General features: G+C 39.5%; 1 protein-coding gene across 1 annotated transcript in view; it reads left to right on the top strand.

Moving 5' to 3' along the window:
* Window positions 1–26308, top strand: part of gas2b (growth arrest-specific 2b) — a 74289-nt gene that overhangs the window by 8088 nt on the left and 39893 nt on the right. The window contains exons 2-4 of the mRNA XM_062030914.1: window positions 3544–3795; window positions 16046–16155; window positions 21465–21606. Of these exons, the coding sequence (XP_061886898.1) occupies window positions 3573–3795; window positions 16046–16155; window positions 21465–21606 (475 nt within the window). The 5' untranslated portion in view covers window positions 3544–3572. The remainder of the gene's footprint in view (window positions 1–3543; window positions 3796–16045; window positions 16156–21464; window positions 21607–26308) is intronic.

Here is a 26308-nt window from a genome sequence, read left to right as displayed (position 1 = left end):
TAGCAACCGACTGTAGTTACTGACAATGGGTTTCTGAAGTGTTCCTGAGCCCATGTGGGGATATCCTTTACACACTGATGTCGCTTGTTGATGCAGTACAGCCTGAGGGATCGAAGGTCACGGGCTTAGCTGCTTACGTGCAGTGATTTCTCCAGATTCTCTGAACCCTTTGATGATATTACGGAGCGTAGATGGTGAAATCCCTAAATTCCTTGCAATAGCTGGTTGAGAAAGGTTTGTCTTAAACTGTTCAACAATTTGCTCACGCATTTGTTGACAAAGTGGTGACCCTCGCCCCATCCTTGTTTGTGAATGACTGAGCATTTCATGGAATCTACTTTTATACCCAATCATGGCACCCACCTGTTCCCAATTTGCCTGTTCACCTGTGGGATGTTCCAAATAAGTGTTTGATGAGCATTCCTCAACTTTATCAGTATTTATTGCCACCTTTCCCAACTTCTTTGTCATGTGTTGCTGGCATCAAATTCTAAAGTCAATGATTATTTGCAAAAAAAAAAATGTTTATCAGTTTGAACATCAAATATGTTGTCTTTGTAGCATATTCAACTGAATATGGGTTGAAAATGATTTGCAAATCATTGTATTCCGTTTATATTTACATCTAACACAATTTCCCAACTCATATGGAAACAGGGTTTGAACACAATGTAAATATGTGTGCAATGTAGTAGCAGGCACATTTTTAATGACAAATTCATATTTACGTGTTTTGCTAATTTTAAGCATACGCATTAATTAATTTCAGAAACGCATTATGGCGTTTACTTTTTTTTTTTGCAACATCACTGATTACTCTTCACTGCAGATTTCATGAGAGCCAACAAACATAATAAAAAATCACTTACTGTACAAGGTCTGCTGTCATTAGGATGCCGACTGCTAGGATGTTCATATATTCCCATTCAGCTGAAGAATGTCTCAAAATCCTCGCGAACAAAAGGGGGTGGAACCAAGCGTGTCTTTATCACCATTTCCAGGTCAAAGTTGGCTGTCAAAGTGTACCAATTTGTCGGGTTACGTCTTTGTTCTTCTACTATCCCGGTGAGAGGCATGATTTATCTAGAATAAAGTTTGGTGAGCAAGGAAGCGAGGAAAAAGCTGATCAGTTGATCATGTCAACATTGGCACACAAGCTATACAAGAATAGAGGACCTCCCATTGTCTCCGCTCAAATCAGACTTTAATTTACGTTTATTTGCGAGTTAGAATGCATTAAAAACAATTATATATCTTTCGTCATGTCTTTCATATTGATTGTTAACGATAGGCAAAATTCCGGAAAAAAAGTGCAGTTCCCCTTAAAGTTGATGCGTATTTTGTACTTAAACAAATTAATGGAAAATACATACAAATAGTGCAAAATAACAAATGTAACATAATTAAAACATACATTTCCAAACCTTTTTGAGGCAATTTCTACATGAGAACAAACCCAACTGCCTTACAAGACCAGCTCTACAGCTGCACGCCACAGGGGAAAGTGAGAGGGTCTGTGTAAATCTGACATTATATTATCAGTGACTGAGCAGAAAGGGTCTATGAATACGTTTGCGGTAAAATTTCATATGAAGCATTCTGTCATGTTTTAACTGACATTTTAGATGTGCTTCTTCAGTCAAAACGGGGACCCCCCCAAAGACTTTGGGGGCCTACGCACAATTTATTGATCTGTGTGTAGGGAGATGTAATCTGGGGGTCATGTTCCCTGCACATTTTAACATCCAAAAATATGAATGGAAAGAAGTCAAACACTAGCGCCAGGCGAAAACAGCCACTAAGACTTGAAGCTTGTCCCTTTACACCGCTCACAAGTTTGTCGATTTGCTTTCTGGGGATGCCCTCTTGCCAACGTGGCAATGACGTACAGCACGCAGCAGCTGAGAGTGAGTTGAGCTCCACAAAGCAATATTAATCAAGAACAAGTTAAAGAAAAATACAAAATGCACTCAAAGGTAGTTATGTTGTTGACTAAGACTTGTGCTAAGGGAATAAGAACGTAAATTGCAGCGTGTTTTGAAATATTGGTAGTGCAATGTCTTAAATAACAGTATTCTGTTCCAGCAGACATTGTTTGATTCTCAGCAAGGAAATAAAGTATGTTAAATGTGTTATTTTGTCCCAAAAAGTTATTATTGAACAATTGTTCTCATTCATATTACTCCAAAACATCCCTTCAAGCTACGCTCCCTGTACGCAAGCCACGTTGTGTGTGTCCCCCCACCCACAATCACACTTCTGAAATCGAAATGTCGTCCCTGTGGAGGCTGAATTTTATTTTATTATTTTTTTTAAGGGACTTTTCCAGGAACATGACAACAGAGTCAACAGGAGACTAGTTGGATACCTAAATCAATCAATCAATCAATCAATCAATCAAAGTTTATTTATATAGCCCTTAATCACAAGTGTCTCAAAGGGCTGCACAAGCCACAACGACATCCTCGGCTCAGATCCCACATCAGGGCAAGAAAAAACTCAACCTAATGGGATACATTGAGAAACCTTGGAGGGGACCGCAGATGTGGGGACCCCTCCCCTGGGCAACCGGTGCAATGGACGTTGAGTGGATCTAGCATGTAGGCAAAGTCCATGCGTATACCCTTCTCAAAGTAAAGCTGTTATAAAAAAATCCTTATTTTCTTCTAGTTTTAAGTCTCTCAGCGGCTTTTCCTCTCTGTAGAAAGACAGCAGCGACGAGCACTTGCCAGCGCACAAACACCCTCCCTTCACGGTGGGTCGGAGGACTGTGAGCCTTACCGTGTGACATTTCTCAGCAGTCTAAAGTCCGATTAGCACGAATAACCATGTCACGGTGTAGAAAGACATGGAGTGTGATAAATGTGTCTTCAAACATTGCATTGGCGACACGCTGACAAACAGAAACAGGCACGTGCCATCCAGCCCAGTTTATCCGAGGGTATAGGCACCCCTTGCACAGCCTCATCTCAGATTTCTGGCCAGTATTGATCTGTCTCTGCTCCATGGTCATTATGATTTGATGTGCACATTTCTCCAACTGGAACCCACTGGGTGAATAATGCCCAATTTTCAAATGTTGTTCTTTAGTCAATTGCAACATAAAGCAACAGATACTGATCTCTCGTCTGGTTTTGCCTGTACTGGATGCTTGGAGACCAGATAGTTGCAAACCGGACTGGTTATTAGAAAGGCACCAAGTCGCGGCACAGACCTCTCACTTTCACTCTGCCTTGGCACATGTTGGCACATGCTTTACTGATACTTAGCTGCTATGTAAAAGCACACGCACATATGATATTTTTCTTTCTTCGCTAGGTTCTTTCCAGATCTTCTGTTACTGCTCTCATGGGACTATTTTGAGGGATTTCTATGTAACGACTTTTGTAAATTAGTTCAAAACAAACCTGAAAACTCTTAATTTTGAAAAGAAAATGAACTGATTTCCATCGAGTCAGCTTGGGTCAGCTCCTCCAGTCTGGCTCATATGATGAAAGCATGATAAATCCAAAAAAGACTCAAACTAAAAGCCTTTCCATGTAGGACTTGTCAAGGCCAATCAGAGCTGAAGTATGGACGACGAAGTGGAATCATTGAACAGCAGAGGTGAGAGTCCTCTGAGCCCGACTCAGCTGACAGGATTGGGGACGAGCTGTCTCGTCAACCAGAAGTATAGGCATTGTGGGCCGGGCCTCGCTAGTCCTCAGGAGTACAACCAGTGGCTGCCTTTCCGTCATGACGCCAGCCTGCTGCCAATGAAAGAAGATCTGGCTCTCTGGCTCAACACCATCATGGGTGAGATTATTCACATTTAATTGTACACATTGCAAAAAACAAAATACTGAAACATTTGGACTTACTCCCTGGTTTACAACATCATACATTCTTAAACTGTAGTGTAAGATCTTTACAAGTCAAAGTTGTTGTATCATTTAGATTTCATCAAACTTCTTCACACTTGTGTACAAAAGTGTCATAAAAAAGTTATCCAAATAACTACTTGGGTAAGTGAAAAAAATATTAAAGTATTGAGTGAGTAACTTCAGATTTATCTAGTATTTTTTTTTCATAATACTTATTTTCTAAAATAAATGAAAAATTATTTAACAGCAGATTGGAAAAATTCATCAGTAAAAGTGGAACACTTACAGACAGCCAATATAATTACAGAGCAAAGATCTCAACAACAATGGCCTTAATCAAAATAACGGAGGAAATTACCAATGCCAATATCAGTAGCAGATCGTTTCGGTCGATTTATGGACTTAGCAAAAGCATTTGAAAGAATTACCATAATATCTTAATTAACAAATTAGAACTCTATTGTATCAGAAGGTTAGTATTGAACTGGGTAAGAAACTACTTAACGAACATGGAGCGATATGTGAAGTGAGGCGAACATACGTCTTAAATTTATCTCGCAGTGTACCCCAGGGATTAATACTGGGACAAAAATTGTTCAGTTTTTATCCATCCATCCATTTTCTACCGCTTGTCCCTCTCGCGGTGGCAGGGGGTGCTGGAGCATATCCCAGCTGCAGTCGGTTGGATGGCGGGATACACCCTGGACAACACAGATAGACAATATTCACACTCACATTCAATTTAGTGTTGCCAATCAACCTATCCCCAGGTGCGTGTCTTTGGAAGTGGGAGGATGAAGAACATTTATACAAGACTTAAAGCCCCACTTATAAACTTTCAGTTTTGGTTGATTTTGGCGGCGCCAGTGGAACGAAGCTGTCGTGTTTTGCCAAAAGGAAGAACACATTTCCCATGAGGATCAGCGCATACAGCGTCAAACTGACACAATAATACCACAATGAATTAGTATGACTGATCTCCCCCCAAAATAGGAACCTACAAAATGTACTCAAACTTTACATTTGAGGTTTGCAGTCCTCGCTTAGTTTTTTCTTTATACAGTACTTTTGAGTTTGTTTCCTGGCTGTTCGTGTCAGTGTGGAACAGAGAACTATCAAGGCTATTTATGGCTTCCATGCAAATTTTCGACAGCTAACATTAGCAATATGATTTTGATTTGAGCATTGAAAAGTACTTATTAGTTTAGCAGGAACAGTGCTACAGCAGCTTCGTCCGGAAATCCCTCCTCATCTTTGAGATCACGCTTGCGAGTGAAAGCCGGACCAATGCTGAGCCTTGACTGTCCTTTTATCCGGGTATAGTCTCCCTTTTTGTTATTTTTTTGTCTCCTCGGACAAAACTTTTTGTTTCTTTGGTTGTTGTGGAGCTCCGGCCATGATAGCAGTAATTGCACGCATGCGTTTTTCTTCTTCTTCTTATAGTTTTCTGGGGGCACGTAGGCGTTCGCATCAACTTCCGTCTTTTTAACGAATTGGGAAAGGGGAAGTGACTTATGCTGTAAAGCAAGTCAGCACGTTTGTAGTTGTTGGTTTGGCAGGGTTCCTTCCACCTAGGGATATACCGATTTTCCCGGTTGTTCGATAATAAAAGAACCGAGTCCTCGGACTCGAATCCCTTTTTGAGAACCGGTACCCGTTATCGAGAGTCGAGACCACTATAGTAAAGAAAAAGAGTTGGTTCTTTATTCGAATCTCTGGGAACGAATCCCATCCCGACCAGAAATGCCCAGTGGGACATCACAAGAAATGACGTCATGTAGCTCAGTCATTAGGCGCAGATAGCAAGGAGAAGGGACGGCGTGGCGAAGTTGGTAGAGTGGCTGTGCCAGCAATCGGAGTGTTGCTGGTTACTGGGGTTCAATTCCCACTTTCTACCTTCCTAGTCACGTCCGTTGTGTCCTTGGGCAAGACACTTCACCCTTTGCCTCTGATGGCTGCTGGTTAGCGCCTTGCATGGCAGCTCCCGCCATCAGTGTGTGAATGTGTGTGTGAATGGGTGAATGTGGAAATACTGTCAAAGTGCTTTGAGTACCTTGAAGGTAGAAAAGCGCTATACAAGTATAACCCATTATATAGCGAAAGCAGGGAAAAATGGACCGGAAAAAGCGCTCCAAGGTTTAATAAAGTACAAAACAAAAGGTATAATCCAATGAATAACTTTACTGAGAGATTTGAGCAGGGTACAAACACATGACAAACACTTTTACGACCAACCAGAAACATAGCAACCAGGCTAGCAACGCACCTCCTTTACGGCAGCTGTCGCAACGTTCTTAAAGCAACCGCAGCACATATATATATATATATATATATACAACATATATGACATGATCTCCCTTTTTTAACTTTAGTTTTTCTTTCCTTGTAAACAAAACAAAATCACACCGTATATGTGTTGTCTGTCCAATTATAAATAATGCAGACGAGGCGTGTTGGCTGAGTTCTTGACGTTTACTTTCACAGCGTGCTCATAACCTCATTCTTAGCTGCCGGCGTAGCAACATGCAACAACACTTTTCGGGGCTATCGCACATGCTTGTCACTCCCGTTGCATGCTGGGTAGTGTAGTTGTTATAATCCCTAGCTCATAACATCATATCTTTCCCCCTATAAATAAATAATGTTAACTCAATAAAGTGTATTTCTTTTTTTAGCTGTAACTTTTCATTTTTTTTTAGCATCGTAACCACATTTGCAAACAACTTTTCTCTTCATAGAATTTTCTTTCAATAAAGAAATAAAGTGCAAAAATGTCAAAGCATCATAACAAACAGTTATGTCAAATAGCAGCAGAAGTGCACTTTTTGGAGAGCTGTATTATTTTCAATTTTGTGCCCAAGGGACTGATTTTATTTAACACTATATTATTATTTATACATTTATCACAGAGACAGGTTATTTTTGTGTTACTGTATATATTTGTTTTTCTGAAAAATCCCACTTAATATACTTTGGGTAACAACAGTCAATATTTATTCATTTTTATTTTATTTTTTTAGAGGGGTAACAGTCAATATTTATTTATTTATTAGATTTTATTTTTTTCTTATATAATAAAAGTGAGCTTTTGTTAAACCAGATGTTGTGTGTTTTTTTCCATATACAACAACCTATCTGGACTCGATAAGAGAATCGATAAGGAATCGGTTCGATAAGAGGATTCAATAATAGGCTCGAACTCGATAATTTCTTATCAAACATCATCCCTACTTCCACCCTCCTCAAAATTGCTAAGTGCCAGTAAAAGTGATATAGACCCCCCTCATTCAACTAGTTGTAAGTCGATGTATAATCCCAAAAGTTATGAAAATATTTTATGAAGGTTGAAAAGTTACTTAGTGCTGCTTTAAATTTAGTACTATTTTCAGGCTATATGACCAAAATTACTTAATAGTTTGACAATAACAGACTATCTTTGAATCTCAGTAAATCTAAAATAATGCTATTCAGTAATAGTAGAAGAGAAAATCAAACACAAATACAAATAAATGACGTCGACATCGGCAGGGTAAAATAAATCACATTTCTAGGTGTAATAATAGAAGATAAAACAAAATGGAAATCGCATGTAAAAAAATATACAACATAAGATAACATAATAATGAATAAAGCAACATAAAAAAAATCTCTACTGCTTGCTTGTATTACCATATCTGAGTTATGGTGTAAAAATATGGGGAAATAACTACAAAAGTATGCTTCAGTCATTAACCATGCTACAAATAGATCAGATAGAATAATACATGATTTTGACTATCCAGAACATTCAAACCCTTTGTTTATTGAATCTTAAATACAATGATTCGCTGCATCTGCAGAGAGCTAAAATTATGTACAAAGTAAACTTTAACCTGCTACCCCAGAATGTACAAAAGTTATTCTCAACAAAAGAGAAAAAGGAAAAAATGTACTTAAAAATGTGTATGTACTTGAGACTGTTAGCATATCAGTATGTGCAATTAAATTATGGAATAGATTAAGCAAATAACTCAAACATTGTACTATTATGATGCAGTTCAAGAAACTGTTGAAACTCAAAGTGTTTACAAAGTACAAAGTAGACGATTCTTGATAAACATAATGAACTTTATTGATAAATAAGATGATCTTATTCATCTCCTTATGTTCATCCATCCATCCATTTTCTACCGCTTGTCCCTTTCGGGGCTGTGGGGGGGCTGTAGCCTATCCCAGCTGCACTCGGGCGGAAGGCAGGGTACACCCCGGACAAGTAGCCAGTGTGAATCACAAAAACTATTTATTATTTATTGTTTGTTTGTGTCTCAAATTTAACTCAGGAAATAACAACTATTGTCAAAAATTGCTACAAAACGTAAAGGGGTAGGATTAAATAGGCTCTGATGTTTCCTACTTATTTTAAGACATGTAATGAAAAAATGTAAATATGTGATGTATCATTTTGTAACTGTATGCATCGTCGAGATAAACTAATACCATTCCGTTACAATTACTAAGTTATTCATAAGTACTGTGGTATGAAGAAGGGGTAGGAGTAAATAAGCTTTGTGTTGTTATACTCCCTTTTTAAGCATGTTTGAAATAAAAACTACTATGTATTTTTTATCTCAATATACAATATCGAGCCAAGATTTTTTAACTAACACGTCAAAACATGTCAACTAAGACTCCATTGTAAGGAATCCTCTTATTATTCTCTACACGTTATCAAGAAAAATAATTTCTTTGTCTTTGGAATACCAGTGTTTTTGTGTTGTACAGAATAAGGCTCATTACTGTGATGCCCTACCTTTAGGAAAATCTCTGTTCCTTCCAACTTCTTACCTGCTTTGTGAGAACAAAGTCATAGAGTATTTTCACATTCCAGAACCTGAAAACAAGAAGTCACAAAAACACACAAACATCTTGCTATGCAGGAGTCTGGATGTCGACAACCTCAATATTTCACATCGTCTCGCATGTTTTTAAACAAACATTCCTGTGGCGGCCGGTGGTATCTTGTAAATCTATAAATCCAAAACAGGTCTACGTAGTAAAGCATGTTGTCGTCATTTTCATATAGGTTTGCTGTACAACAGTTTTGTGTTTACTGCGTAAAACATGTATGTTGTAAATACAATTGGACCCAAAGTCTTTAAAGCCATGTTTATTTACTAATTGGTGCCATTGCTAATACAGTATATGACCATCGAGCTCTGTGTGTGTTTGTTTGTTGGTTTTACTTGGTGTTTTTTCAACAGAACTCTTTTTTAACTGATAATAAATAATCACGCTTTCATTCTGTGTTTTCTGCTGACATGATTTGTTGCTATATGAAGTGTGGAAAATAAACATAATAGTTCACTCCCTTACATATTTTTATTGGTGGGTTTATTGGAACCCAGAGAGACTGTAAAATACATTATAAAACAGGGGTCCCCAAACTTTTTGACTCCGGGGCCGCATTGGGGTAAAACAATTTGGCTGGGGGCCACGCTATGTATATATATATATATATATATATATATATATATATATATATATATATATATATATATATATATATATATATATATATATATATATATATATAGTATATATACAGTATATATATATATATATATATATATATATATTATGTAAATGTGTGTGTGTGTGTGTGTGTGTATATATTTATATGTATATGTAAATGTGTATATATGTGTGTGTATATATGTATATGTCTATGTATATGTCCATGTATATATATATATATATATATATATATATATATATATATATATATATATATATATATATATATATATATATATATATATATATATATATATATATATATATATATATATATATATATATATATATATATGTATATGTGTATGTATGTATATGTGTGTGTATATATATATATATATATCTATCTATCTATATATATATATATATATATATATATATATATATATATATAGATAGATATATATATAGATATATATATATACATATATATATATATATATATACATATATATATCTATATATATATATATATATATATATCTATATATATATATATATCTATATATATATATATATATATATATATATATATATATATATATATATATATATATATATATATATATATGTATTCATACATATACAGTATATTCCTCGCACACTAATTGACTTAAAGAGCGCACTTGCTACATGTCACGTTATCGATGGTAAAATGCATTTTTAGACAATATGATTTGCCTGAGTGGCTATGAGACAGTAGAAAATGGACTAGTAAGGACAAATTAAAACAAAAAAAATTATACAAAATAAAATAAAAATCAATTATTTATTTTTTTTAACTTGGGACTTCCCGCGGGCCGGATTTTGGACGCTGGGGGGCCATATCCGGCCCGCGGGCCGTAGTTTGGGGACCCCTGTTATAAAAGATACAATTGGGCGTTTGCCCAGTTATGATTTGTTGCATGGGCCCTAATAAAGGTTATCAAATAATGTTTTCTTTATTTGATTGATGGAAATACGTTTTTGATTCCGATGCAAAATGTGATTTAATAATTGGTGTTGGTAAGAAACGGTACAGGTGGTCCTCGTTTTACAACATTTATGGGTTACGAACGCACTTCCAACAATTATTAACACTATTAAGAGAACTACATTGTGCCTGTGGCGGAATAATATGTAGGCGCAGCAATACATGGCTAGACTGAGAACTATGTGACTTCACTTAATTTTTGTTTAGTTGAGTCTTTTTTTTGAAGGGACAGTGCAGAGAGACATTAAACTCAAATACAGATATGTTCTGCTCTAGATTATAGCTAAACTCATTTCCATCTGCAGTCCCTGGCAACCTAAATTAAAAATATACAATAACATGCAATAAAATATTAATAATACCAATATACGATAGCATGTAATCAAAGTAAGAACAGTCATAAAATGCCCTCCCATTGACACATACTTGTACAAAACCCGAAACCATTGAAGTTGGCACGTTGTGTAAATCGTGAATAAAAACAGAATACAAAGATTGGCAAATCCTTTTCAGTCTATATTCAATTGAATGCACTGCAAAGACAAGATACTTAACGTTCGAACTGAGAAACGTGATACAGATAGAAAATACATGCTCTCGTTCACATCTGTCATCATTTGTAAAAAAAAAAAACAACAACTATCATTTCAACAGACACATCTTATAGCTCACAATAAAATGCTCTCATGCATGAATATAATGCACATAAAGTGGACGTGTGGGTCAAACATAGTGCCCGCCTCAGTGACCTCAGTGTGAGCAGCTTTGATTGCTCCATAGCCACTTTTTAAGTTCGACTGTGGATGAAGAAAAATCTGTTTGGCTTTTCAGGTTTGTTGCGAGGTCGTTCCATTCCTTTATCGCTTTTTATGAAAAGGCTGATTGTGGAAAAGAGGTTTTTACATCTGGGTACGCTACACTGCCCCCTGGTGGAGGCCTGTGTCTTTCTAGTTGTCACAGCAGATGTAAACTGGACAAAGCGCTTAAGTGGCGCTGGTGCAGTGTTATTTAGGATTCTATGGGCCATTCGTATTGATGCTAATCTTGGAATGTTGTCAAAATTTAAAAGTCTATATTTTTGAAGAACTAAACAGTGATGGTGTTGTTGTGGTTTTCGGTCAAGGATTTTGAGCGATTGTTTGTGCACAGTTTCCAATGGCCTCAGTGTGTTTTTTCTTGGCTGGAACCAACATGTTATACAATAATAAAAACGAGACACAATAATTTTGTTAAAATAAGTTTGAGCTGTCTCCAGTGTTAACGAATTCCTGATACATTTGAACATTTTTATGTTGTACTTGAGATTTTGGCACAACTTTTTAATGTGTTTTTTGGGTCTAAAATGACACCCAAATAACAATATTTACCAACATGTTGTATTATTTCCCTTTTTACTGTTATATTCGGAAAGGATGACGTTTTATATTTGTTTACAAAATACATTGTTGCCGTTTTCTTAATTTTTAATGTGAGACAAGAGTTATGTAAATAAATGATAAATGGGTTATACTTGTATAGCGCTTTTCCACCTTCAAGGTACTCAAAGCGCTTTGACAGTATTTCCACATTCACCCATTCCCACACACACATTCACACACTGATGGCGGGAGCTGCCATGCAAGGCGCTAACCAGCACCCATCAGTAGCAAGGGTGAAGTGTATTGCCCAAGGACACAACGGACGTGACTAGGATGGTAGAAGGTGGGGATTGAACCCCAGCAACCCTCCGATTGCTGGCACAGCCACTCTACCAACTTCGCCACGCCGTCCCCATGTAGCCATCTTGCCACCTTCTCCATGGCTGCTGTAAATTTTTTAGCAACTGTTTCACCGCCATTTCCCCAAGTATAAATAACTGTGTCATCTGCATACGTTTGGATATTGACATCCTCACATACAAATGGCAGGTCATTTACATACACTCAGAAAAGAAGAGGGTTGATGTTCGAGCCTTAGTAACTTTTCAACTTTACCCATAAGAATGTCCCCAAAAACGTGAGGCAGACTGTTCTGGTGGCAGCGCACCAAAGCAAAAGAAAGCAAAAGTGTCAAGTGAAGTGAAATTGCTGATGCACCTTTGACAGCCATTACAGCCTAAAGTCATTTTGATTACGATGCCACAAGCTTGGCACACCTATTTTTGGGCAGTTTCACCCATTCCTCTTTGCAGCACTTCTCAAGCTCCATCAGCTTGGATGGTAAGCGTTGGTTTTCCTCCAGGATGTCTCTGTACATTGCTGCAATCATTTTAGTCTAATTAGGGAGGTGACCAAGAACCCGATGGTGACTCTGTCAGAGCTACAGCATTTCTCTGCGGAGTGAGAAGAACCTTCCAGAAGGACAACCATCTCTGCAGCAAACCACCAATCAGGCCTGCATGGTAGAGTGGTCAGATGGAAGCCTTTTCTTAGTAAAAAAAAAGGTGTGTCATATGCTCCTGAAAGACTCTCAGACCATGAGAAACGAGATTCTCTGGTCTGATGAACGCCAGGCGTCATGTTTGGAGGAAACCAGGCACCGCTCATCACCAGGCCAATACCATCCCTACAGTGAAGCATGGTGGTGGCAGCATCATGCTGTGGGGATGTTTTTTCAGTGGCAGGAACTGGAAGACTAGTCAGGATAGAGGGAAAGATGAATGCACCAATGTAGAGAGACATCCTGGGTGAAAACCAACGCTTCTCATCCAACCTGATGGAGCTTGAGAGGTGCTACAAAGAGGAATAGGTGAAACTGCCCAAAGATAAGTGTGCCAAGTTTGTGGTATTGAACTCGATAAGACTGGAGGCTGTAATTGCTGCCAAAGGTGCATCAACATTTGGCAGAATATTGAGCAAATGCTGTTAATACATATGTACATGTGATTTTTTGGATTTTTATCTTTAATTCATTTGCTAAATAAAAAAAAAACGTTTCACATTGTCATTACGGGTTATTGTATGTAGAATTTCAAGGAAAAAAATTAATTTATTCCATTTTGGGAAAAGGCTGTAACATAACAGAATGTGGAAAAAGTGAAGCGAGGTGAATACTTTCCAGATGCAAGTATACTTTTAATTGTGTGCATGTGATTGTGTGTATGTTTGTGTGTGTGTGTGTGTGTGTGTGTGTGTGTGTGTGTGTGTGTGTGTGTGTGTGTGTGTGTGTGTGTGTGTGTGTGTGTGTGTGTGTGTGTGTGTGTGTTCTGGTAAATGCTTACTTAATGGGGACATCGCTCTGTTTACACAGTCACCTTTAGGGGACCTCTGACGGTATGGGGACAAAAAAACAGGTCCCCTAAAGGGAAACCTTTTTAAATGATAGTCAGATCCATTCTGAAGATGCCTAAGTGATTTTTAGGCTTTGGCCTATAAAACTTGTTTACTGGTTAGTTTGAGTGTGAGATTTGCTTTAACATTTAAGTGGTGAAACGTCCTATAAGAGGGCAGCTGTAGTGCTGTATTCTGAGGATCATGTCATATTTAATTTGAACTTTTTTCCCCAGGGTCCCCAGTAAGAATGATCAGCACATTACTTCATCAATCCAGAGATTTAAAGGCCTACTGAAACCCACTACTACCGACCACGCAGTCTGATAGTTTATATATCAATGATGAAATCTTAACATTGCAACACATGCCAATACGGCCGGGTTAACTTATAAAGTGCAATTTTGAATTTCCCGGGAAATATCCGTCTGAAAACGTCTCGGTATGATGACGTTTGCGCGTGATGTCACGGATTGAACGGAAGTATTGGGACACCATTGTGTCCCAATACAAACAGTGTCTGTTTTCATCGAAAATTTCCACAGTATTCTGGACATCTGTGTTGGTGAATCTTTTGCAATTTGTTTAATGAACAATGGAGACAGCAAAGAAGAAAGCTGTAGGTGGGATCAGTGTATTACAACTGGCTACAGCAACACAACCAGGAGGACTTTGAGTTGGATAGCAGACGCGCTATACGACGCTAGCCGCCGACCGCACCGATGATCGGGTGAAGTCCTTCGTCGCGCCGTCGATCGCTAGGACGCAGGTGAGCACGGGTCGTGATGAGCAGATGAGGACTGGCGTAGGTGGAGAGCTAATGTTGAGGTCCCGTAGCTAAGTTAGCTTCAATGGCGTCGTTAGCAACAACATTGCTAGGCTTCGCCAGGCTGGACAGCATTAACCGTGTGGTTACAGGTCCAGGGTTTGGTTCGGTGTCTCCTGATAGTAGAAGTAATAGTAGTATTGTTGATCTTCTGTTTATCCTTCCAGTCAGGGGCATGTTTCTTCTGTTTGTATCCGCAGTTAAGCACGATGCTATCACGTTAGCTCCGAAGCTAAAGTGCTTCACCGATGTATTGTCGTGGAGATAAAAGTCACTGTGAATGTCCATTTCGCGTTCTCGACTCTCATTTTCAAGAGGATATAGTATCCGAGGTGGTTTAAAATACAAATCCGTGATCCACAATAGAAAAAGGAGAAAGTGTGGAATCCAATGAGCCCTTGTACCTAAGTTACGGTCAGAGCGAAAAAAGATACACCCTGACGTCCTGCACTGCACTCTAATCCTTCACTCTCACTTTCCTCATCCACGAATCTTTCATCCTGGCTCAAATTAATGGGGTAATCATCGCTTTCTCGGTTCGAATCGCTCTCGCTGCTGGTGTAAACAATGTGCAAATGTGAGGAGCCCTTCAACCTGTGATGTCACGCTACTTCCGGTACAGGCAAGGCTTTTTCATCAGCAACCAAAAGTTGCGAACTTTATCGTCGATGTTCTCTACTAAATCCTTTCAGCAAAAATATGGCAATATAGCGAAATGATCAAGTATGACACATAGAACAGACCTGCTATTCCCGTTTAAATAAGAAAATTTCATTTCAGTAGGCCTTTAACAGAATGTGGAAAAAGTGAAGCGAGGTGAATACTTTCCGGATGCACTGCAAGTAAATTGTTTACAAGTATACTTTTAAATGTGTGCATGTGAATGTGTGTATGTTTGTGTGTGTGTGTGTGTGTGTGTTCTGGCGATGCTTACTTAATGGGGACATCGCTCTGTTTACACAGTCACCTTTAGGGGACCTCTGACGGTATGGGGACAAAAAAACAGGTCCCCTAAAGGGAAACCTTTTTAAATGATAGTCAGATCCATTCTGAAGATGCCTAAGTGATTTTTAGGCTTTGGCCTATAAAACATGTTTACTGGTTGGTTTGAGTGTGAGATTTGCTTTAACATTTAAGTGGTGAAACGTCCTATAAGAGGACAGCTGTAGTGCTGTATTCTGAGGATCATGTCATATTTAATTTGAACTTTTTTTTTTTAAATGGTCCTCAGTAGTCACGTACAAATTTGTGTGAATTATGCAAAATTATTTAAATTTGGTCCCCATGAACCATATTAACTCTTTTTCCCCAGGGTCCCCAGTAAGAATGATCAGCACATTTATGCTTGCATGTTCGAAATAAACTCAAACTCAAACATTACTTCGTCAATCCAGAGATTTAAAGACGTGTATGAGCTAACTGGGCAGTGGCCAGTTTACCTAATTTTTTTTTATGCCTCCACAACCTGTAGAAAGGGTGGTCCCCGCAAGTGATGATCAAAAACTTGGTCCCCATTCCAAATGATAACCAGTATGTGTGTGTGTGTGTGTGTGTGCGTGTGCGTGTGCGTGTTTGTGTGCAGGTGTGGACCTCACCGCCGACAGTCTAATGGACAGACTGGACAATGGTGTTCTTCTTTGTCAAACGGCCCAGTTCCTCCAAGACAAGATGAGCCACAGTAAAAACGGCAAGGTGCTACAGCAAAACTACACAATTATTTATCAATTCAATTGTATTCATAATTTTAATTTATTCGGATTGACGCGTCATTTTTCATGGTCATTTACCAAACTATTTACCAGGACAGTCGTGCTTTGACATACTGTACAAGTTCAATTTCTTCTGTGACAGAGTGCGTAACTCAAAACACCTGTACCACAAATCAACTTTCTCAATTGAAATTAATTGAAAGTCCATTCATCTGTTTTTGGCCCTCAGAACACCGTAATTTCAACCTGTAACATGCTTCTAAATAGGATACATTAAATTCTAAATAACACATATTGTATCAAAAACAATACAATTGAATGTACTAGGGATGAAATAACGTATACATGTCAGGTGATATACTTTCTTACAAATTTATGTGTCGTCTATAAATCGACTGAAAAGCAAAGAAAAGCATTGTGCTAATGCTAATGCTAACACTAATGTGCTAATGCTAATGCTAAGGCTAGCCTACTGTTGTTGATGCGAACACCAATGCCAGGGATTGTAGCATCTTCAACATCTTCATTGGTAAGTTATTTAAAACTTGACAGCTTTGGCCACCATTGATGGAATAATAACTACTGCTTCCTTGTGTATGCTTTATTTTACTTGAAAGCATGCAAACTAAAAGCAGTTTTTGGCACATTACTACATTACATTTATGCTTTGATTTGAAAATCTGGAAAAAGTGGTCCAATGATGACATATTGTATCAATATATGTTGGAATTTTTGCATTTAATTCAAGGTCATGAGCTTTAGGATTCACTTTTAAGATTTTTCTAATGCTGATAAATGGTAATGGTGGTTTATTGGGATAAAAGATATCCTGGGATGTTAAAAAGAACAACAATGTACCCCAAACTGTATCGAAAACGATGTCACAAAACTGTAATAAGATTCGCACTGTGGATTTGTTGAACTGTTTTACCCATACAATGTACTCAAACAACTAGAGTAGTTTCATGAAGGAGTGTAATAATAATGTACAGCATTTACCTTGAGAGTGGACTTCTATGGTATCTCCTGCGAGTAGGGTTGCCAACTCCCAGAAAAAAAATAAAAAATGGACAACTTGCATGGCTGGTCGACCTAATTTGTTTTGGTATGGCAGGAGTCTTATACTATCCACAAAGGTTGAATTAAGGCAACTGGACTCTTCATGTTTGTTGAATGTTTCAGAGTTGCTTCCATTCAACATTTGTGGATTACATGACCTGATGACTGACAATTTAAAATTAAAGTTGAAGTACCAATGATAGTCACACACACACTAGGTGTGGTGAAATTACCCTCTGCATTTGACCCATCCCCTTGTTCACCCCTGGGAGGTGAGGGGAGCAGTGAGCAGCAAAAACAATTGTTCAATAGTATTTTTTGTACAAAATAAGTAAATTAATAGAATAAAATAATTGTTGTCTTAAGTAGAAAGTGATCCTGCTTAACTTAACAGAATAAAAATAAACATATTTCTTTGACACAAGTTTGTTCTGCTTAACTTAAAACAATGAAAACTCAGTGTTCAACTCTTACTTTCATCACTATTAAAAACTACTCTGACAAAAAGAGAGGTGAGATATTTGTGTTTTATTATCATGACTGGCAACATTTCAATTGTGCTTTATTTATAAAGGAGATCTCCACTCAGTGTGGTTGTTGTCTTTATGCTATATTGTGTTCATTTGTCATTAAATGTAAGCATATTGCACACTCATAGCTCTTTAATGTGGAAAAAATTACACACCACTGATACTCCATCTCCTCCTAGCATTAGATTAGAAAGGAAAGATTTAAAAAAACAAACAAAAAAAAACAACAATTTTTTAACTTGGGACTTCCTGTGGGCCGGATTTTGGATGCTGGGGGGCCGGATCCGGCCCACGGGCCGTAGTTTGGGGAGCACTGATTTAAAGGCTAGAGTATACAAATGAGTTTTAAGATGGGACTTAAATGCTTCTACTGAGGTAGCATCTCTAACTGTTACCGGGAGGGCATTCCATAGAACTGGAGCCCGAATAGAAAACGCTCTATAGCCCGCAGACTTTTTTGGGGTTCTGGGAATCACTAATAAGCCGGAGTTCTTTGAACGCAGATTTCTTGCCGGGACATATGGTACAATACAATCAGCAAGATAGGCTGGAGCTAGACCGTGTAGTATTTTATAGGTAAGTAGTAAAACCTTAAAGTGACATCTTAAGTGCACAGGAAGCCAGTGCAGGTAATATGATCAAACTTTCTTTTTCTTGTCAATGCAGCCTCACTTTGTACCAACTGTAATCTTTTTAGTACTGCGATACTATACTAGTACCGGTATACTGTACAACCCTAGTATAAGAAAAGGCAAGGGGGAGTTACAGACAGACAACTTTTTTTGTTTTTACATCTTTAAATTGCTAGACAGACAGATCAAAATAACCAATCCCAGACCTAGCCATGTGGTTACATTTAACCAACCACAAAAGACACCGCACAATTCAAACCAATCAAAAACAACGAAGGCGAGTCTTGGCGTCTCTTTCAACCTCAGCTATACGTTTTTTCTGATTGGTTTGAATATGCGTGGTGTCTCCTGTGGTTGGTTAAATGTAGGCACACCTCAGATACGCACATGCAGATTGTATTACGTGCACGCTCTACTGAATAGGCGCGCACAGGTTGTATTACACCCGGCGGTGTAAAACTCAATTTAGCCCAGGGGCCGCATGGAGGAATATATGTGCACATGCGAGCCGGACTACTAAAATCATGGCATTAAAACTAAAAAAATAAAGACAACTTCAGATTGTTTTATTTGTCTTACCTTGGCCAAAAAAAGAACAAACACATTCTGAAAATACTACAACAAAAATATGGAAAAAAATATAGAAAAAAAATACCGGCAGTGGTAAAGTTTAGATCCATGAAGCATACTTGCCGAATTTTCCGGGAGACTCCCGAATTTCAGTGCCTCTCCCGAAAATCTCCCGGGACAACCTTCTCCCGAAAATCTCCCGATTTCCAGCCAGACAACAATATTGGGGGCGTGCCTTAAAGGCACTGCCTTTAGCGTCCTCTCTCACCTGAAAAGGAGTCTATTATATATGTCTCCGTTATCCATAGGTTTATCTATAACCCATAAAGTAGGCAGGTACGGAGCTATTTCTCAGCGTGTGTTTATTCCAGCCGGCACGTTAATACACCGACACACAACATCCGGATTCCCATCATGCATTGCCTCAAAACTACGGCAATTTCCAGCCGGACAAACTATATTGGGGGCGTGCCTTAAAGGCACTGCCTTTAGCGTCCTCTCACCTGAAAAGGAGACTATTATATACGTCTCCTTTATCCATAGGTTTTTCTATAACCCATAACACGGTGGCCGAATGGATATAGTCACTCATGAACGGTCAGAGAAGCACAAGGTGGCAGCAACGCAGTATTATGGGCCACCTTGCAAGCAACATCCCGTTCTCATTTGCGGATGTTTTCAACAAATCCGTGAAGGATATGTTCCCAGATTCAGAGATCGCTCGCCAGTACTCAAATGGCAGAACAAAAGCTACTCAAATAGTGAAAGGTAAGTGTTATTTTTGTTTTAAGTAAGCAGCAAGTACAGTATAGTTAGTAGAACAACTGTGTTTTCATTACTGTACTATATATATATATATATATATATATATATATATATATATATATATATATATATATATATATATATATATATATATATATATATAAATATAGTAAATACTTTAATTTCAGTGAATTCTAGCTATAAATATACTCCTCCCCCTTAACCCCAATTGTTAGTTTTTTCTTTATTAGCTCTTGTGTAATTTATTACACAATGACAATAAAGTCCATTCTATTCTATTCTATTCTATTCTATTCTATTCTATTCTATATGCATAAAAATGTGTTTTCTTTTGTATTATTTTTTAAAATTAATTAAGTAATGTTCATGACAAATTTTTTCCAAAACAATATAGAATGTGAGATATAACAGGATAATGCATACAATTATCATTTGTTTTCTAAAACGGTTACAAAAAAATATGGGACTCCAAAAATTTACTGGGGGGCCCAATTTTTATGACTTGACATTTTGAAAATTCCTAGCGCCAACACTGATGGAGTATTGGTACGTGAAAAACAGCAGCAGGCGGCTGTGGCCTGCGGGCCGGTTCTAATACTAATCAAATATCATCCCGGGGGCCATAGATAATTAATTCGCAGGCCGGATCTGGCCCGCGGGCCTTGACTTTGACACGCCTATATTACACACTCACTATTCTGGATGTGCTCCCTCAAATGCTACATGGCAGAAGTGTTGCAAAATTCCCTTGAAAGTAGCCTATCAAGGGTTCTTTCTGATTAGGGACAGACAACTTAAAACACACGTAGGCGGCTCTCAATACACACACTCGGATTGATATTCAGACACACAAATTGAATTACACGCGCACAGATTGAGCTTTACGTCTGCAAATAATTTTGCTAAAATAACGCTTCCCTACTCTTTTGCCACTTGACCAACCCAGGAACATAATTACAAAACAATCGGCTCTGATGGCCACTTACACCTGGTAATAAAAATACTGGACAAAGTGCGTCCCTTGGCAGCTCAATACGAAAAGCGTACTTTTGCTTCTAAACATGGGACAATAACATTTTTCAAGGGACGGTTGGCAACCAGCGAGCTGCTTCGCCATCAAACACACCATCAGCATCTTGTACATATTTTCGTGGATACAATTATGCTGTTTAGAAATTAATTTGGCTCCTCCTGCTTCCTCCTAATTGACGTTAAAAAGTGGCTTTGGAGCAATCAAAGCTGCTCACACGGTCACTAAGGTGGGCACTATGTTTGACACATCAACTTAATGTGTATTATATTTATCCATGAGAGCATTTTTGTTGTAAATTGTGAGGTGTGTCTGTTAAAATCATGGTTGTTTTTAACAAAGGATGACAGATGTGAACAAGAGCATGTATTGTCTTTGTGTGATGATGTAAATGAGGTGTGGTTGTGTTGTATATTAAGTATGTGTCCATGAAAGGGCATTTTATGACTTTTCTTAATTTGATTACATGCTATAGTATAATTTTATTGTCATAGTTTTATTGCATGATTTTTGTATCCCTTTAATTTAGTTAGCCAGGGACTGCAGATGGAAATTAGCTATTTAGCTATAATCTGGTACAGAACATATCTGTCTTTGAGTTTAATGTTTCGGTGCATTGTCCCTTCAAATAAAGACTAAACTAAACTAAACTTTGCACGTCGTTTTATGTGTGTGTTGTGTGCAGCCTTTCCCTAGAAGAGTGATCCACTGGAGAGCTGATGCAACGTCAGGATCATTCTTTGCCAGAGACAACACAGCAAACTTCCTCTATTGGTGTTGCAAGATTGGTGTCGACAGTGCCCACCTTTTTGAATCTGAGGATTTGGGTGAGCAAATACTCCTCTGACACCTTAAAAAAGACAACCCAGCAGCTCCTTACGTCTTCAGCCTCCTTGCTGCTGCTCCATTTTGATAGTTTTTGAAAATAGTTTCCTAATTACGATTATCTGTGAGAACAATGCTTGTAAAAAAAAAAAGCTGCAAAACCTTTTGGTGTTATCATGTGACTATAAAGCTGCCCCAAAATGGTGGTGTGTCAGTAAGCTAGCACAATTTTAAAAACTGATTTTTTTTGCCATTAAAACTGTTTTTAAAGCCATTTAATAATGCTAATGCTTTGCGTCAAATATTATAAATATTATTATCCGTGGTTGGCTAGATTTAGGCACAAGAATTTATGGATTATTCTGGCATTGGTCATCTCAGTCAATCAGAGTTACCTGAGCTACGGCAAACCGTGAGGAAAAAAGTTTATTATTATGGCAAAAACAAAGAGTAGAGTGGTGGATAGGGAAATACAAGCATGATAAATGTCAATGTGGCGTGAAATGGGTTAAATTGCAGGACTCATGCTGAAAGCGTGAGGTTTGGCAGCTCTGATGTATACATCAGCTCCAAAATTAAATGTATGTATTTCATTATATTTTTCATTTATCTACATTGAAAGCTCATTTTAAAGCCATTTAACAATCCTAATGATTTAAAAGTGTGTCACATATTACAATTGAACTGTTCTTACTATATTTCTTACTTACTATATTTCTTAAACCAATTCATATTTAAACAAGTTATGAAAATATCATTTGTTTTGGACTCTCCCCAAATTATAATAAACACCTCCCAGTCAACTACTAGTAACATCACTATGAGCCCGTTGACGTTCTAGAAACATAAGCGGCAGCTCAGCTCGCTCGCAGTCCTTGAGGTGAAGGCTAATTAGCTTTTAGCGTAACGTTAGCTCATTTTGCGGTGTGTGTGCGTGCGTGTGTGTTACAGACAGCAAAGCCCTGTCTGTCTGCGAGAAAGACAAGCATTATTGAACTACAGTTAACAACTAAGTTATTTCACTTCACCTTTTTCTGTGTTGATTGAGCTGTGTTGAAGCAGCAAAAAATGACATTATGTTAAATGATACGGAAAATACGGAAAAAATATCGAGATATATATCGTATATCGCCATTCAGCAAATGGAGCGGAAAACACAACCAAAAATTGTAGGCTTCTTCACGCGTTGAAGCCGGTCTACTTCACCGCAGTCTGTAGTCTATTGCCCTCCAAGGCTGTGGTGGCAGCGACGAGGTGGAGATGTGATGGTGACAGGCTGAGACAGACCCACCCACCCCTGTCTTCAGCATATATATATATATATATATATATATATATATATATATATATATATATATATATATATATATATATATATATATATATATATATATATAAAGTAGAGGCCAAAAGTTTGGACACCCCTTCTCATTAAATGCAGATTGTAGATTGTCACTGAAGGCATCAAAAAAAGGTGGAATAACTGAAAACATGTTTTACATTCTAGTTTCTTCAAAATAGCCACCGTTTGCTCTGATTACTGTTTTGCACACTATTGGCATTCTCTCGATTAGCTTCAAGAGGTAGTCACCTGAAATGTTTTTTTACTTCACAGGTGTCTTAGTTTTGATGCCTTCAGTGACAATCTATGTAAATAGTCATGAAAATAAAGAAATAAAACACATTGAAATGAGAAGGTGTGTCCAAAAGTTTGGCCTGTACTATATATATATATATATATATATATATATATATATATATATATATATATATATATATATATATATATATATATATATATATATATATATATATATATATATATAAGAACTTGAATACACCTCACGGTGATGCTTGGACACGTCATCAGTGATAAACCCGGGGTCATAGGGTGTTTCGGGTCTTTAATCATCAGACACCCTCGCCCGGGCGACCCAGCCGGGGGTGATCAGACCCCGGCCTGTGTCCAAGTAGCGCACCACGGATCCCCCCTACGGATCCACAGCCACCGGGAGGCCTTTTCTGCGGCCTCTAGGATGTTCTTGGTGGCTTTTCTCGACTGCAGTCCTCTTATGCCAAGGATTCTGAACACACGCTGTAGTGAGTGACCAGCAAAACCTCTGCACCCAATCTCGACTGGTTCACAGCGGGCTCTCCAGCCGTTACTCCGACACTCTACAGTGAGCTCAGCGTATTTGGCCCTCTTTCGCTCATTTGCTTCGTCAATTCGCTCCTCCCAGGGAACAGTCAGCTCCAGTAGCACCACTTGCTTGGATGACTCCGATGTTAACACCATGTCTGGGCGGAGTGACGTGGAAGCGATATTGGCCGGGAACTTGAGTTGCCTTCCCAGGTCAACATGGAGCTGCCAGTCACGAGCGGTGGCCAGGAGCCCTCCTGAGAAGTTGGGCTGGCGGCTTGCCTTCTGTCCTGCTCTGATGAAGGTGATTGACTGCTTCGGGGCGGCCTGGGACTTGCTGTTTTGTATCGCTGCGCAGATAGAATCCGCCAGGGCTTTTAAAACTTGGTCGTGGCGCCAGCGATACCGCCCCTCCCCTAGTGCCTTTGGGCAACAGCTCAGGATGTGCTCCAAGGTGCCCCTCCTCTGGCACAGTTTACACTCCGGAGTGTCTGCTAGGCCCCAGATGTGCAGGTTGGCGGGGCATGGGAGGACATCGTACACAGACTGTATGAGGAATTTTGTGCGCAGAGGTTCAGCTCTCCAGAGCTCTGCCCAGGTGAGTTTTCGAGGTTCTGCATGCTCCCACCTTGTCCACGCCCCTTGTTTGGACATGCTGACCATCCGGCAGCAACGTTCTTCCTCCACCTCTGCACGGATCTCCTCTTGGACCAGTTGGCGCTTCTCCTTGCCACGGGCCCGGTCCCAACGTGGCTTTGGAAAGCTGCCGAGGCCTGCCCTTCCCCTTGCCACAGTACCCAACAAGGTTTTGTGCCTCAGCCGCGCCTCTGCTCTGCTTACGGCTTCTTGTGCCTGCCACTTCCTCCCGGTTTTAACAACGATTCCTGCCGAGGCGACCTTGACATCTGCGGAGTCTCTGTACATCATTACCTCTCTGGAGCGGGTGACTTTGAATTCCTCCAACAGTCCCCTGAGAGGGAGCTGCAGCTTGGTGGAATGGCCATAAAGAGCAATGCTGCTTAAGGACCGAGGGAGCCCCAGCCATCTCCTCAGGAACTGGCTGATGGTCTTCTCTAGTACCTCAACCGTTGTCATTGGTACCTCGTAGATTAACAGAGGCCAGAGTATTCTAGGCAAGACTCCGTGTTGGTACATCCAGGCTTTAAACTTTCCTGGGAGACCAGATTTGTCGATGGCTGTGAGCCATGAGGTCAGGTCGCTCTTTGTCTGCTGCAAGGCCACTGCGTCCTTCAGGGAGCTATCAAAGATCTTGCCCAGGCTCTTAACAGGTCTTTCGGTCACCGTTGGAATCAAGTACCCTCCAACTGTAAAGCGGAAATGGTCGGCCACTTTACCTTTCTTTAGGACCAGAGACCTGGACTTTGCTGGCTTGAAGCTCATCTTTGCCCATGTGATGAGCCGTTCAAGCCCCTGGAGGAGCCACCTGCACCCAGGCACAGATGTGGTCATCACTGTCAAGTCATCCATAAAAGCTCTTATGGGGGGCTGCCGGGTCCCAGATCTTGATTTTGGCCCTCTGCATTCAACCTCCGCAGACTTGACAATCATGTACATTGCCAAGGAGAAGAGTGACACTGAGATTGTACAACCAGTGATTATGCCCTTCTCCAGGCGGTGCCAGGCAGATGTTACTTGGCTTGAGGAGACGCTTGCTTCGAAGTTGTTGTAGTAGTCCATGATGAGGTTACAGATTTTCCCAGGAACATGGTGTCTTGTCAGTGCTATTTCAACAAGTTTATGCGGGATAGTTCCGTAGGCGTTGGTTAAGTCAAGCCAGAGAGTTGCCAAATCTCCTTTGTTCTCCCTTGCCTCCCGGATCAACTGTGTCACCACTCCTGTATGCTCCAGGCACCCAGGCACTCCAGGTACTCCCCCCTTCTGGACAGAGGTGTCTATGTAGGCGTTCTTCAAGAGGAACTCGGTAAGTCGTTGGGACAGGATCTTAAAGAAAATCTTGCTCTCAACGCTGAGCAGCGAGATTATACGAAACTGCTCGATGTTGCTGGAGTTCTCTTCTTTCGGGATCCAGACGCCCTCCGCGTATCTCCACTGAGCAGAGACTTTCCCTCTCCGCCAAATCACCTTCAAGATCTTCCACAGACGCTTGAGGAGCCGTGGACACTGCTTGTAGACCTTGTAGGGTACACCGCTGGGGCCGGGGACCGAACCAGATCTAGCAGCTTTCACAACTTCCTTAACCTCTGCCAGGGTGGGTTCATCACTGTTGAATTGGGACACTGGATCTGCTGGAGTCACCAGTGCCTCAGAAGGGCCAAGCTCTTGATCTCTTGAAGAGTCACTGAAGGTGGCATTGAGATGATGGTCAATCTCTTCTACAGGGCAAGCGAGGTGACCACTTCGCTTCTGGCCCAAAAGCCTCTTAGTGAAGGTGAAGGGGTTGCCTATGAAGGCGCTTCGCTTCCGTGCCTTTTCCTTTCCCCTCCTTCGGTGCCATTAGGCCCTCCTCAACGTGATGAGCTTCTTTCTTACGATGTTAGTGAGTTCCGACAGAGGAGTTATCTCCTCTTCCTTGGCTGCCTTAA

This window comes from Entelurus aequoreus, linkage group LG02 (genome assembly GCF_033978785.1).
Source record: "Entelurus aequoreus isolate RoL-2023_Sb linkage group LG02, RoL_Eaeq_v1.1, whole genome shotgun sequence".
Lineage (NCBI taxonomy): Eukaryota > Metazoa > Chordata > Actinopteri > Syngnathiformes > Syngnathidae > Entelurus > Entelurus aequoreus.
Note: the sequence above shows the minus strand (reverse complement) of the source record. Positions and strands in the feature narration are given on the sequence as shown.